The 14,019-nt window shown below is 38.9% G+C and overlaps 1 protein-coding gene across 1 annotated transcript; it reads left to right on the top strand.

Moving 5' to 3' along the window:
• The first annotated feature begins 10,772 nt into the window (after positions 1–10,772).
• LOC143531272 (transcription factor MYB8-like) lies at positions 10,773–11,850 on the top strand. Its single transcript, XM_077026604.1, has 2 exons — positions 10,773–10,915; positions 11,276–11,850. Exons 1-2 carry the CDS (start codon positions 10,783–10,785, stop codon positions 11,833–11,835), a joined length of 693 nt encoding a protein of 230 aa, XP_076882719.1. The 5' UTR covers positions 10,773–10,782; the 3' UTR covers positions 11,836–11,850.
• The last annotated feature ends 2,169 nt before the right edge of the window (positions 11,851–14,019 follow it).

Below are 14,019 nucleotides of genomic sequence, written 5' to 3'. Positions count from 1 at the left end.
AACAGGAGAGATTAAGTGTTTTGTGTGTGTAGTGTTATGAAAATATTATTATTATTTATAGGAAAACCCTAGGAGACATAATCCCTAGAAAAGGGGAAAGGATCTCCAAAAAGTAAAAGATTCCAAAAGCAAAAGATATCAAAAGATATGGCAGCTGCAGGGGGCAAGATAAAGCTGACAGGGAACAGTAAAAAAAAGCATGGGCGGTTCAGATAAAGGTACAGGTCAAGCATGGCAAAAGCAGATCTCAAAAGATTATGTCAGTCACTTTATCTGCCAACCAATGGGGTTGGTGCGCATGCTGCGCCGAAAGTAACTTTTCAGACATAAAGCAGATTAGGTCAACGGCTCAAAAGATAAGACAACACAAAAGCAAACGGCTAGATTAAACAGAAGAAAACTCAAAGGGTTTAGCGCGAGAAGGCTGACACAAAAGGTCAAGAGAGCGCGAGCGCGAAAGCAGACAGAACTAACCTTAACGCGTCGCGGAAAGAACTACATTTCTAAGCGCGTCGCGGGAAGAATCACATTTCTTAGCGCGCCGCGGGAGGAACTAAAATTCCTAGCGCGCCGCGGGAAGAACTATAATTCTTCGCGCGTCGAGGGATGAACTACGATTCTTAGCGTGCTGCGAGAAGAACTACAAATCCTTAGCGCGTCGCGGGAAGAACTACCGTCCTTCGCGCGCTGCGAGAAGAATTACAATTCTTAGCGCGCTGCGAGAAGAGTTCGTCTCGCGTATCGCTGAAACAGGTGGTCTTCACGCAGGATTCCTTGTAAGGGGTCTGGCGCGTGGAGCTGCGCAGACAACCTTAGGCGGGAAGGAACAAAGGACAGCAAAGAGTTAGAAGAAAAAGAGGGAAACAAGGCTTAAGGGCGGGACGGCGACAAGAGGGAAAAGAAGGCGGAAAGAGAGAAGGAGAGGGAGGGACGGCGGAAGGAAAAAGAGAGAAAGAGGCGGGAAGGAAAACATTATTATTATTAAAGGTAAAATATAAGTATAAATAAATATTAAATCATAAAAGAAAGAGATCGGGTCGGAGAAACGGGTACCTGGGTCGGGTCGGATCGGGGCAGATGTCACAGTCTCCCCTACTTTAAGAAATTTCGTCCCGAAATTTATCTCGAAGTAGGTTGCGCAGAGAACAGGTGCGGGTACTTGATCTTCATTTGATCTTCCCTTTCCCATGTAAACTCGGCTCCGCGCTTGGACTCCCAGCGAATTTTCACGATAGGGATGCGACTGCGCTTGGTTTGCTTAACCTCGCGATCCATAATCTCAACAGGCTTCTCAACGAAATGCATAGTTTCATCAATTTGAACTTCATCAAGCGGAATGTGAAGGTTCTCGTCAGCTAAACACTTCTTGAGATTGGATACATGGAACGTTGGATGCACATTACTGAGCGCGGGTGGCAGGTCAAGTCTGTAGGCAACTTTTCCCACACGCGCGAGAATCTTGAATGGTCCAACATATCGAGGAGCAAGCTTACCTTTCTTCCCAAAGCGGACAACACCTTTCCAAGGCGACACTTTGAGGAGAACAAGATCACCAACTTGAAATTCGAGAGGCTTCCGCCTACGATCTGCGTAACTCTTCTGTCGGCTTCTGGCAGTCAGCAGATGATCACGGATCTTGGCGATTTTATCGGTTGTCTCTTGAACAAGTTCGGGTCCTGTGATTTGAGCTTCTCCCACTTCGTTCCAACAAATCGGGGAGCGGCATTTACGACCGTAAAGTGCTTCAAATGGGGCCATACCGATACTGGAATGATAGCTGTTATTACAAGAGAACTCGATCAAAGGCAGGTGCGAATCCCAATTACCTCCAAAATCAAGAACACAAGATCGGAGCATATCCTCAAGAGTTTGAATAGTTCGCTCAGACTGACCGTCAGTCTGAGGATGATATGCCGTACTCATGTCCAAGCGAGTTCCTAGCGCAGATTGGAGAGATTTCCAAAAGTGAGATATAAAACGGCCATCGCGATCGGATATGATGCTCAAAGGAGTACCATGGCGGCAGACAATTTCCTTGACATAAAGCTGCGCGAGTTGCTCAACACGGTAGTTTTCACGAATGGGCAGAAAGTGAGCAGACTTAGTCAAACGATCCACTATTACCCAAATGCTATCATGTTTGCTTGTTGTCAAAGGTAACTTGGTAATAAAGTCCATCGCTACACATTCCCATTTCCACGTAGGAATTTCTGGTTGTTCGAGCAAACCAGATGGGCGTTGGTGTTCAGCTTTCACTTTAGAACAAGTCAGACATTTAGCTACGAACACAGCAATATCCTTTTTCATACCGGGCCACCAATAAGTAATGCTCAAATCCTTGTACATCTTATCAGCGCCAGGATGAATAGAATACCGAGATTTGTGCGCTTCACTCAGGATATCAGCGCGAAGATTCTCATCAAAGGGAATCCAGATGCGATTGAGATAGCAGAGAATTCCTCTCAGATTAGGGACAAAGTGCGCTTCCGCGCCACACGCTAACTCGGCGCGAAGATTACCATTACTGATGGATGCGCGCTGCGCGTCACGAATACGCGATTCAAGGTTGTTTTGAATCGGCGCGAAGTGAAGCTGGGTGCGCGGCAAGATACAGTTAAGCTGGCAGGGTTTTCGGCTGAGCGCATCGGCTACCACATTAGCCTTACCAGGATGATACCGGATCTCACAATCGTAATCGCTGATGAGTTCGTTCCATCGGCGTTGCCTCATGTTAAGTTCCTTTTGATCAAAGATATGCTGAAGGCTTTTATGGTCAGTGTAGAGGATACACTTAGTACCATAAAGGTAGTGTCTCCAGATCTTCAAGGCAAAAACAACTGCACCAAGTTCGAGGTCGTGAGTTGTATAATTCTTTTCGTGAACCTTAAGTTGCCTTGATGCGTAAGCGATAACCTTGCCTCGTTGCATAAGAACACAACCGAGACCTTGGTTGGAGGCATCGCAGTACACGACAAAATCATCATTACCCTCAGGTAGCGCAAGAACAGGAGCTTCACACAACAAACGCTTGAGCGTCAGAAAGGCTTCTTCTTGCTTCGAGCCCCAAATATACGGTTTACCTTTGTGCGTTAGAGCTGTTAAGGGCAAAGCGATCTTTGAGAAGTTCGAAATAAATCGCCGGTAGTAACCAGCTAAGCCCAGAAAGGAACGGATTTCGGTAGGAGTGGATGGCGTAATCCAGTTCTTGATTGCTTCAATTTTGGATGGGTCGACATGAATACCCATCTTGTTAACAACATGGCCAAGAAACTGTACTTCATCCGACCAAAATTCACACTTGGAAAGCTTAGCATAGAGTTGCTCGGTTCGAAGCTTTTGCAACACCAACCGGAGATGTTGCTCATGCTCGGCCTTGGTCTTAGAATAAATCAGAACGTCATCGATAAACACAATCACGAATTTATCCAAGAAAGGCCTACACACCCGATTCATTAGATCCATGAAAACGGCGGGTGCGTTGGTTAAACCGAAGGACATGACCAAGAATTCAAAATGGCCATAACGAGTTCGAAAAGCAGTCTTCGGGACATCTTCATCGCGGATGCGCAACTGGTGATAACCAGAGCGGAGATCAATCTTCGAGAAACAAGAGGCACCTTGGAGTTGATCAAAGAGGTCGTCAATACGCGGTAAGGGATACCGGTTTTTAATGGTGAGTTTGTTCAACTCGCGGTAATCAATACACATGCGAAACGATCCATCTTTCTTTTTAACGAACAACACCGGAGCACCCCAGGGCGAAGAGCTAGGGCGAATGAATCCTTTAGCAGTCAACTCTTGAAGCTGGCTTGCCAATTCTTGCATCTCAGCGGGCGCAAGACGGTAAGGAGATTTAGCTACGGAGGAAGCACCAGGGACAAGATCAACACGAAACTCGACTTCACGAGCGGGAGGGATACCAGGAAGATCATCAGGAAAAACTTCAGGGAAATCACGCACAACAGGGATATCGCGAAGCTTCTTCTTTCCTTCATCGGGTTTAACCACATGGGCTAAAAATGCAATACACCTTTTCCGCATGAGTCTTTGGGCTTCGGCGCAAGACATAAGTTTAAGACCGCGGGAGGGTTTTTCGCCGTAGATATGAAGATCACCATTTTCTCGAGGTATGCGAACCATCTTCTTGGCGCAAATAACTTCGGCGCGATTATTCGAGAGCCAGTCCATACCAATGATAACATCAAAGCTTCCAAGAGGCATGGGGATGAGGTCGATCAGAAAATCGTTTTCGTTAAGGTTAAGTGTGCAATCTTTAATCACAGAGTTAATTAAAATAGTTTCGCCGTTAGCCAATTCAACTGAAAAATTTTCTTTTAAATCGTTGCGCGGTCGCGCAAGCTTCTGCTCGAAGGCGCGAGAGATAAAACTTCGATCGGCGCCAGTATCAAAAAGTACAGAAGCATAAAATCCGTTAAGCAAAAATGTACCATTAACTACGTCATTAATCGCTTGCGCTTGGTGCGCGGTTATGTTAAAAGCTCGTCCACGCGTCACTTGGTTTGAAATCTGGTTCACCGGATTCGCTTGCGTAATCTGAACTTGTAGCCTTGGGCACGCGTTCCGGAAATGACTGGGATCACCGCAGTTAAAGCACGATCTGGGTCGTGGGTTTTGGTAGGTTAGTTGTGGGTTCTGCGGGTAGACTGGTGGTGTTGGCGCAATTGGATTGGCGGGAGGGACTCTACAGTATTCGGCAGAGTGACCAACGCGGCCACATCGGTTACATTGTCGACACGGGGTTTGGGTTGGGTGGTGAAGTCTACAGGTTGGGCAAAAGGGTTGATTTCCTGTGTAAGGTTTCTTAGGTGGCGGGGCAGGGAGTGCTGGATTGGTTAAGGCATAGTTGTGGACTACAGGAGGTGTTGGGTAGGCTGACAGGGGTTGAGGGGCGTAAACTGGGGGTTGGTAGATGGGTTGCTGGACAATGGGCGGGTTGGTAAGCGCATAGGCCTTGCGCCTGCGCTTGAGGTTGTTACGGTTCGAGGGTTCAGGTTTGGTTTCTGTTGGTTCAGGGGCAGTCTTGGTGAGTTTGGTCTTCTCAGTTCTCCGCAGGAACAGGGTTCCTGCTCTGACATGGTTGTCGCTGAGCACAGCGGCCAACTCGATGACGTCAGAGAGGGTAACTGGGTTTCTGGCCCATACAGAATCTTGAATTTCCATGGGGAGACCCCCAAGGAATTTCTCTATGGCTCGGCGGGAAGGGGTAACAAGGTGAGGGACCAGTAAGCTTAGTTCATGGAAGCGCGTCGCGTACTCGCGCGCTTCACCACTGTACTGCTTAAGATTCCAAAATTCCTCCTCCAGGCGCTTAACTTCGTTGGGAGGGCAGAATTCTCGCGTAAGAATTTCCTTGAATTCCTCCCATGTCATGCTAGAAGCAGCCTCTGCGCCACGCGCATGAGCTACTCCATTCCACCATGTAAGCGCTCTGGATTCCAGGACACTGGAAGCATATAGGGTTCGTCTGTCTGAGGGGCATTGGGTGTGGAGGAAAGTGTTTTCTATTTTCTCAAGCCATTGGAGCATCACGGTGGCTCCTCCAAGACCTGCGAACTTTGGAGGGTTACCCGCGTTAAAGGATTTAATGTTGTAACTGGAGGTATTGTTTTGGCTCAAGGCTTGGGCTATCGCGGCGGCCATTTCCTGGGAACGTTGCTGCCTACGCATGCGCGAGGCTTCTCTTCTCTGAAATCGGCGAGATAGCGGAGGCATTCTATAAAAGTTTTAATTTTAGTTAATATCTTGGTTTTATCGCAAAGTATAACTTTATAAAGCTTGGTTTCGCAGAGTTAGATACTATCAAAAGTTAAAGTAGATTAAATGACCCTAAATGCAGACTTAATAAAGGTAACAAATTCCGAATCAAGAATCGACAATTCATGTATCACCATGACTTTCCGAATTCCCAATTTAAAATATACGAGCAAACAAGTATTGGAGATTGACGATTCATGTATCACCATGACTTTTCAATCTTCAATATAAAATATACAAGAAAATGAGTATTGGAGGTTGACAATTCATGTATCACCATGACTTTTCAAGTCTCCAACCTCAGAACATAATCGTAAATGGAAATTGAAAATCAACTATTCATGTATCACCATGACTTTTCGGATTTTCAAATCCAACAAACGAATATGTAAGAAAAATCAATAAAAATCGAAATTCAACAAAAATCGAAATATCGCGGAATAAAACATAAAATCATATACTGCGCAAGCGCGAGCATATTCATAAATAACGAGTAATTAACAATAAGCGTGCAAACATGAGATTTCTCTCATGCGCGAGAAGGGACTCTTAGGTATTCTAGGCCGTTACGTCTAATCACCTATCCTAAAGTCAACGAGCTCTGATACCAATCTGTAACACCCCGACCAAAGGCGGATTATACATCGGGGCGCCACATATTGTTTCATTACTCGTGACACTATGGGGTGTCAATATTTAATAAATACGTTCATTCGCGCACGCGCAAAGTAAACAAGATAACATAAATCATCATAAATCAATATATGATAAATCATAATATTCGAACAGCAAAAACTTGTCTTGATACATTTTAATCTAGGTCCAAAATAAAGAAAACTTCCTACGTGTCCACAAGCTCCAAAACGGCTACTGCAAACCTGAACATGTGTTAAAATAAACGTCAAACACTTGCGTGTTGGTGAGAAATCAAGTTTAATACAATACATAGATAACAATAAATCTGCGCGCAACACGTGTATGTCTGGTGTTTAACAAGGGCGCAATCAGATTGTGATCAAGCCTAGATAGATCATAGCTCATAGTTCATAGTTCAATCCGTGCTCCCAATTGAGCACAAAAACGAGAAAACATCTGTGCAAGTGTAAACAAAGAAAACCGTAAACGATAGGTCTCCCGTGTTCATCTAATGGATCCATGAAAACTTCGGAATAGGCCGAACAAAGCGGTTAATGATACACACATACAAATAAACAGCCAAGTAAACGTCCTCAACACATGGGATACTGCGCGACTAAAGTTCATAAACAAGATTAAGACTCTAAGTTTGTACGAACACATGAACATCCCAAAACATTAAAAGCAAAAAGGGATTAGGTACGAGATTACTCACTTGATAAACGATGCGGTGTAAGATAAAGCAAGAACCAACTTTAAACAAGCACTAGTTAACCTATAAACAAGATTATTGTTTTAATGATTTGTTTTAAGTCTTGATTATAAGTTAGCATAATTAATAAGTAAATTATTATATATAATATATATATATTACCGGAAAAGCAGGGCAGAACAGGGAGGAAGACGGAGGCAGAGAGGAAGACGGCAGAGAGAGCAAGGAGCAAGAGAACAGGAGAGATTAAGTGTTTTGTGTGTGTAGTGTTATGAAAATATTATTATTATTTATAGGAAAACCCTAGGAGACATAATCCCTAGAAAAGGGGAAAGGATCTCCAAAAAGTAAAAGATTCCAAAAGCAAAAGATATCAAAAGATATGGCAGCTGCAGGGGGCAAGATAAAGCTGACAGGGAACAGTAAAAAAAAGCATGGGCGGTTCAGATAAAGGTACAGGTCAAGCATGGCAAAAGCAGATCTCAAAAGATTATGTCAGTCACTTTATCTGCCAACCAATGGGGTTGGTGCGCATGCTGCGCCGAAAGTAACTTTTCAGACATAAAGCAGATTAGGTCAACGGCTCAAAAGATAAGACAACACAAAAGCAAACGGCTAGATTAAACAGAAGAAAACTCAAAGGGTTTAGCGCGAGAAGGCTGACACAAAAGGTCAAGAGAGCGCGAGCGCGAAGGCAGACAGAACTAACCTTAACGCGTCGCGGAAAGAACTACATTTCTAAGCGCGCCGCGGGAAGAATCACATTTCTTAGCGCGCCGCGGGAGGAACTAAAATTCCTAGCGCGCCGCGGGAAGAACTATAATTCTTCGCGCGTCGAGGGATGAACTACGATTCTTAGCGTGCTGCGAGAAGAACTACAAATCCTTAGCGCGTCGCGGGAAGAACTACCGTCCTTCGCGCGCTGCGAGAAGAATTACAATTCTTAGCGCGCTGCGAGAAGAGTTCGTCTCGCGTATCGCTGAAACAGGTGGTCTTCACGCAGGATTCCTTGTAAGGGGTCTGGCGCGTGGAGCTGCGCAGACAACCTTAGGCGGGAAGGAACAAAGGACAGCAAAGAGTTAGAAGAAAAAGAGGGAAACAAGGCTTAAGGGCGGGACGGCGACAAGAGGGAAAAGAAGGCGGAAAGAGAGAAGGAGAGGGAGGGACGGCGGAAGGAAAAAGAGAGAAAGAGGCGGGAAGGAAAACATTATTATTATTAAAGGTAAAATATAAGTATAAATAAATATTAAATCATAAAAGAAAGAGATCGGGTCGGAGAAACGGGTACCTGGGTCGGGTCGGATCGCGGCAGATGTCACAGCTACTGCGACCCTTGCTCCTTCAGGAGGAACTTCATATTAAATTATTCGAGATGCTGCCAAGATATGAAAGTCACCATCAATACGACCTCAAGAATTTACATATTTAATTGCTCAAAATCACTTCACAAACGTTGTGGTTAACAAAAAAAAAATAGTTAACTTTTATTACTGTAATGATCCATAAATCAAATCATTCACATGTTCATTCAATCATGCCAACATTTGGGTTTATATTATTCAAATCAAATCATACAATGAGTGTGGGCCCACTGCACATGTATTTGACCGCCCCGGTATGATTATTCATTAAAAAATAGTTCTATAATATTATTTTACACTGTAGGCGTTATGTTTTTTGAAGTATCTATCTATACTAATAAAAGAAAATAATTTTAATACATTACATTATGAGGTTAATTTTCACTATCAATTTCCCTCTAAAATCACTTCTCTACTATTAATGGAAAATAAAAGAAAATCTTGATTCTAAATATAAATATTGATTATAAATTCAACATACAGTATTAATTGATCAATCTCTATTAATTGAATTATTAATACAATAAATTATATTCTAAACATATTTAATATAAAAAAATATTAGTATAATAATTATGTGTCATAAATATATTTTCTTTAAGACTGAAATATATATATTAAACAATTTATTTTAAATAGTACATTAACATTTAATTTTTTGAGACATCTTCATATTGAAGAAAGCTATAATAATTTTTTTTTATTTTCTTTACAAATATTTAGTCTTAAAAATCATACACAAATTTTTCATGTTTTATATTTATTATAAGACTATTGTGATAGTTGAACAACAGTGTGTTTATAAGAACAACATGAAAGCTGATTTAAAAGGAAAATTTGTTGTCTTTTTTGTCTATGGTCGGATATGGAACGTATAACATTTTTGTGAAAGACTTTAATTACATCTTTCACATCAAAACGCATCATTGTTTTAAATGTTGCTTCCAGTGACATTGTTGTATTATTGTATACCGATAGTAGACCAACTCATTCTCGATTTAAAATTCAAATATATTTGATGATATAAAACGACTATATTTGTAATACATTTTTTTACAGACTTAATTATCTTTTTTTATTTGTATTCTCTTATTCATTGTGATTTATACATTAATTTATCCGGTGTAATACACGGAGCATAACAAAAACGCGTTCCTCGTCATTAATATGTTTGCTCGCAGCAATTGTGGCCTCTCGGTAGAATCGATGACTGCATCTTTGATGCACTGCTAGTACTAGTACATCTGAGAATTTTTAATTGGATAGTTGTAAATAGTCCCGATGCGTTGCGGCGGAAACATTGATATATATTAACCTGCATGATGCTATGACGTTGATAAAACATAAAGTTGCTAAAGTTTGTCCTTGCGTTATGACATATCTGATTTTAATAAAATTCATAACGAAACGTAGACAAATAAAGATGTATTTATATAAAATTAAGTTGTCATGAAGAAAACATATAAATATATTATATCTGACCTTTGTGTCAGTTTGTGGTTAATCCTTACAATTTTTTTCCATCCAAAACTTATATATGGCAAATATAAAAAATTATTTACTTTCATTTTACTCTCTATTTATATTATATTTAATTAAATTATTCACTTTTATTTAAACTCTATTTGTATTATATCTATACATTTTTATACAAATAAATAATTACGTATAAATATTTACGTATTATACTAATGTACATTGTTAGAATATATTTCACAACATACTTGATGAAATTCAAGAATCTACAACAAACCATGTTTATTAAATATTGAAAATTTGTGAAAGACTTTAGCTATATCTTTCACATGGAAAGACCTCATTGTTTTAAATTTTCCTTCAGTGGCGTTGCTTCATTATCGTATACCGATTGTAGAACAACTCATTCTCGATTTAAAAGTCAAATATATTTGATGATATAATACGACTATATTTGTAATACATTTTTTACATAATATAAAGAGGCTTAGTTATCTTTTTTTATTTATATTAAATTATTTATTGTAATTTATACATTAATTTATCCCGTGTAATACACGGGTTTCTAATAAAATACACCGAACACGTGACTACATGTGACAATGACCATATCACTAAAATATTGGTATCCATCGTATAAACAAAAAAAAAATAATACTGTTTACATTGACCCCATAAAAACTTATATTATATGTATCATGATTACCAATCAAGCCTTGAAATAAAAACGTGCAAATAAAATATTCAGAAAGGCGTTTAAAAGGCCACCAAGTAGTCGCATTTGCCATAACCAAACAGTGTTCAATCCACCGAAAACCTGTAATGGGAAGAGCACCATGCTGTGCTAAGGTCGGGTTACACCGAGGCGCGTGGTCCTCCGACGAAGACAAACTCCTCATCGATTACATTCAAGCTCACGGTGAAGGTCAATGGCGTGCATTGCCTTCAAAAGCTGGTACATTAATCATCTAACTTCTTACTTATTGAGTATAAGTTCGATCATTGTGTTTCTTATAGGTGTAAACGAGTCAAGCCACTCGTGAAACGAGCTCCAACTTAAAAATAAGTATGCTTAATAAATGAGCTTTTAGTTCACTTGTCAAACTCAAGCCAGCTCATGATCTAATTTTTATTTGATATATTAAATATATAGCTATTAGTAAAATAATTAATTAACAATAAACAAGTTGAGCCTAAAAGAGCTTGGGCCCAGCTCATCCCGTTACTTATTTTTTTTGGACTTAAGGGCTCAACTCGATCTTGAAAAACTGTAATTTTGTAACTGATCGACAACTTACTATTTTTATGAATTTAGGGCTACTTAGATGCGGGAAAAGTTGCAGGTTAAGATGGATGAACTATCTACGGCCAGGTATCAAGAGAGGTAACTTCACCTCTGAGGAGAATGATGCCATTATCCGACTACATTCTCTACACGGAAGTCGTTGGTCCCTCATTGCCAACGAGCTACCTGGACGAACCGACAATGAGATCAAGAACCATTGGACCGCTCACCTACGAAAAACGGTTGAAAACACCGACAACAACCAATCAAAAACGTCGAAAAATAAAAAATCAAAGAAAAATCAAATATTGGATGATCGGAAATCTTTATCAATGAGCAAGAATGATGGTGTTGAGGATGCAATGGGGAGTGGTGCATCGTCGAGTTGTACGGTTGACTTTGAAGATGTTGACTTTGACTTTTTGTTAGATGGAAAGACTTTCTTTGAGGTGTTACCGGAAAGTGTTAGCACAATCAATGGTCAACAAGATGATGGTTTTTTAATGGACGGTTGTGATCTAGTTATGACAAAAGAAGAAGAAAGTTTAATGTTCGAGAAGCTCTATGATGAATACCTGAATCTCTGCTAAATTATGAAGAAGAAATAGATGTAAATATTCATGAGTTAAAGACTTAAGGTAATAAATAGAAAAAGGAGTGTAAATCTTTATATTTTTATTCTTTTCTTTCAATCTTCACATCTTTATTTAACTGTCTGAATTACTTTAGGAATAATGGGTTACAATTATATAGGCTCACGTTAAAAATAATAACTTTTATTGTATAAGTAAACCAAATATGTCATCCTATGGTGATGGTTAAGGTTAAATGAACACACTTCTCAACAATCAATGACCTTACACAAGGAGTTCAATTAATAGATTCACATGTTAGTTATTTTAACAGTAGTCAAATGATATAAAGATGCGACGAGTATACTTCTTATTACACATCTTTTCTGTTCTTTAGCATTTAGCCTAAGGGCGAAGTACCCTCGAAACTTAAAACTCAAGCGACCTTCGGTTTATCAGGGTTAAAAAAGATATAAATGTCACATAAACTTACTATTTACATTTGTACATTTTGTATAAATACTTTTGTAATTATTACTTGTGATGTCCCTAATTTTTAGGTTCGAGAAGTGAACTAGTGCTGTAACTGATTAATCACCATTCCGACTTAAATACGTTACTTTTTATTTTTAACATTCGTGATACTTTTTCATGAAAATATTTCGTCTCGTGTGTATGTGCACGAAGGAGCATTTGACTCAACGATATATTGGTGTGTTATAAGATATTCCTTAATTGAAAGTTGAGGTTACTAGTCCAGTGATGGACATCAGTGTAATATTAGTAATAGTAGATTGTATGTCGTTAAAAATAAGTACGGTGTATATGCTTAGAATATTAAGAAATCTTGTTAAGGTTCTAAAACTTCTATTGTTATCAATCAATTTCATTTTTTTATTTCGAAGTTAATGTTTCTTTACTCTACAAAACCGAATATTCCTACGTTCAAGGTGAAAACTTAAAAATGGAAAGAAAAAGTTATTAGCATGTTAAGATAGATATTAGTATTTTACCATTTTAATGTAAGGACAGGTGTTTGAAAGCATCTATGCAGGTATTTTATTCTATAAGAGACATAAACTTTGAGAATAAGAAAGGGTGTCTCGATTTGTTGACTTAATAGATAACAGTAAAAACTTTACTAAGTTCTTGTAGTTAAATGGTACTAAGCTATATAATTTCCTAACTTCATATATATCAATATCGGAACCTATACAGATTTCCGTTTTTATAACTTTTGATCGATTTAAAACAAACATTAATATTCTTTCTTGACATTGATAAAATAGATTTCTTCCTAGATAGTGATAAAAGTTTTAAATTTGAGTAATTTTATATAATTTTATGTACTTATGAATATATTGCATGTGTGAGTTTCCCCACTTCATACCAATATCGCTTTATCGAAATAGGCATTGATATTCGTATGGTTTTTGATCGATTTAAAACATATGGTAATTGTTAGAATAAATATATTTTATATATATATTTATATATGGCCCTTATAATTATTTATCTTATTATTGATCATTGACCTAAATAACCTTATGTTTATAACTGGTAAATCCTTGATGGACGGAATTACCCTTACTAACATTAATAGGGTTTCCCCTTGGGTGTATATATAGAGAGCTTATTAGAGAGGTTAATAACTAATGATGAATAATAACACCATAAGAATCATCCCCTACCTCTCTCTCTCAAATCGTGTTCATCAAGAACACCTAATCTCCATCCTAACCATACACCCTAAAGGGGAACTCGATCAGATTAAGAAGATGTCAATCTCAAACATCACTGGATTATCAGGTATTACATATTTCCTTGTTTCCATTATATCATCGATTATAGAAACTGATCAACATGTGGTATCAGAGCATGATGTTGATTAATCAGTTTCTTCGATGTCCATAAAAACCCTTATGTTTACGGTTTTGATCATCATCATAAAACTGATTGGATCTGATGTTCGTATTACTTCTAACGAATTGTTAGGTCTGATTAAAACCTGTTCATTATAAAAACCTGATTATTTTCGAAATCTGTTTTACAAAACTTTCAGATTTCGATTCCAGTATTAAATCTGATAATATAATCGAAAACAGTTTTGTAAAATTCTTGAAACTGTTCTTGTTTTTTTTTTTTCGAAGATGTTCTTGAAGAACATCATAATTTTCGAAAACTAACCTTAATTAGGATTAA

Source organism: Bidens hawaiensis, unplaced genomic scaffold (assembly GCF_021521415.1).
Source record: "Bidens hawaiensis isolate Kalapana, Puna unplaced genomic scaffold, B.hawaiensis_p1.1 tig00009139_1, whole genome shotgun sequence".
Lineage (NCBI taxonomy): Eukaryota > Viridiplantae > Streptophyta > Magnoliopsida > Asterales > Asteraceae > Bidens > Bidens hawaiensis.
Note: the sequence above shows the minus strand (reverse complement) of the source record. Positions and strands in the feature narration are given on the sequence as shown.

Bases quoted from the DNA above. Each gene is read 5' to 3' on its own strand.
- LOC143531272 (XM_077026604.1), top strand. From the start codon at position 10,783: ATGGGAAGAGCACCATGCTGTGCTAAGGTCGGGTTACACCGAGGCGCG. The intron at 10,916-11,275 runs GTACATTAATCA...TTATGAATTTAG, and splicing joins TGCATTGCCTTCAAAAGCTG to GGCTACTTAGATGCGGGAAA.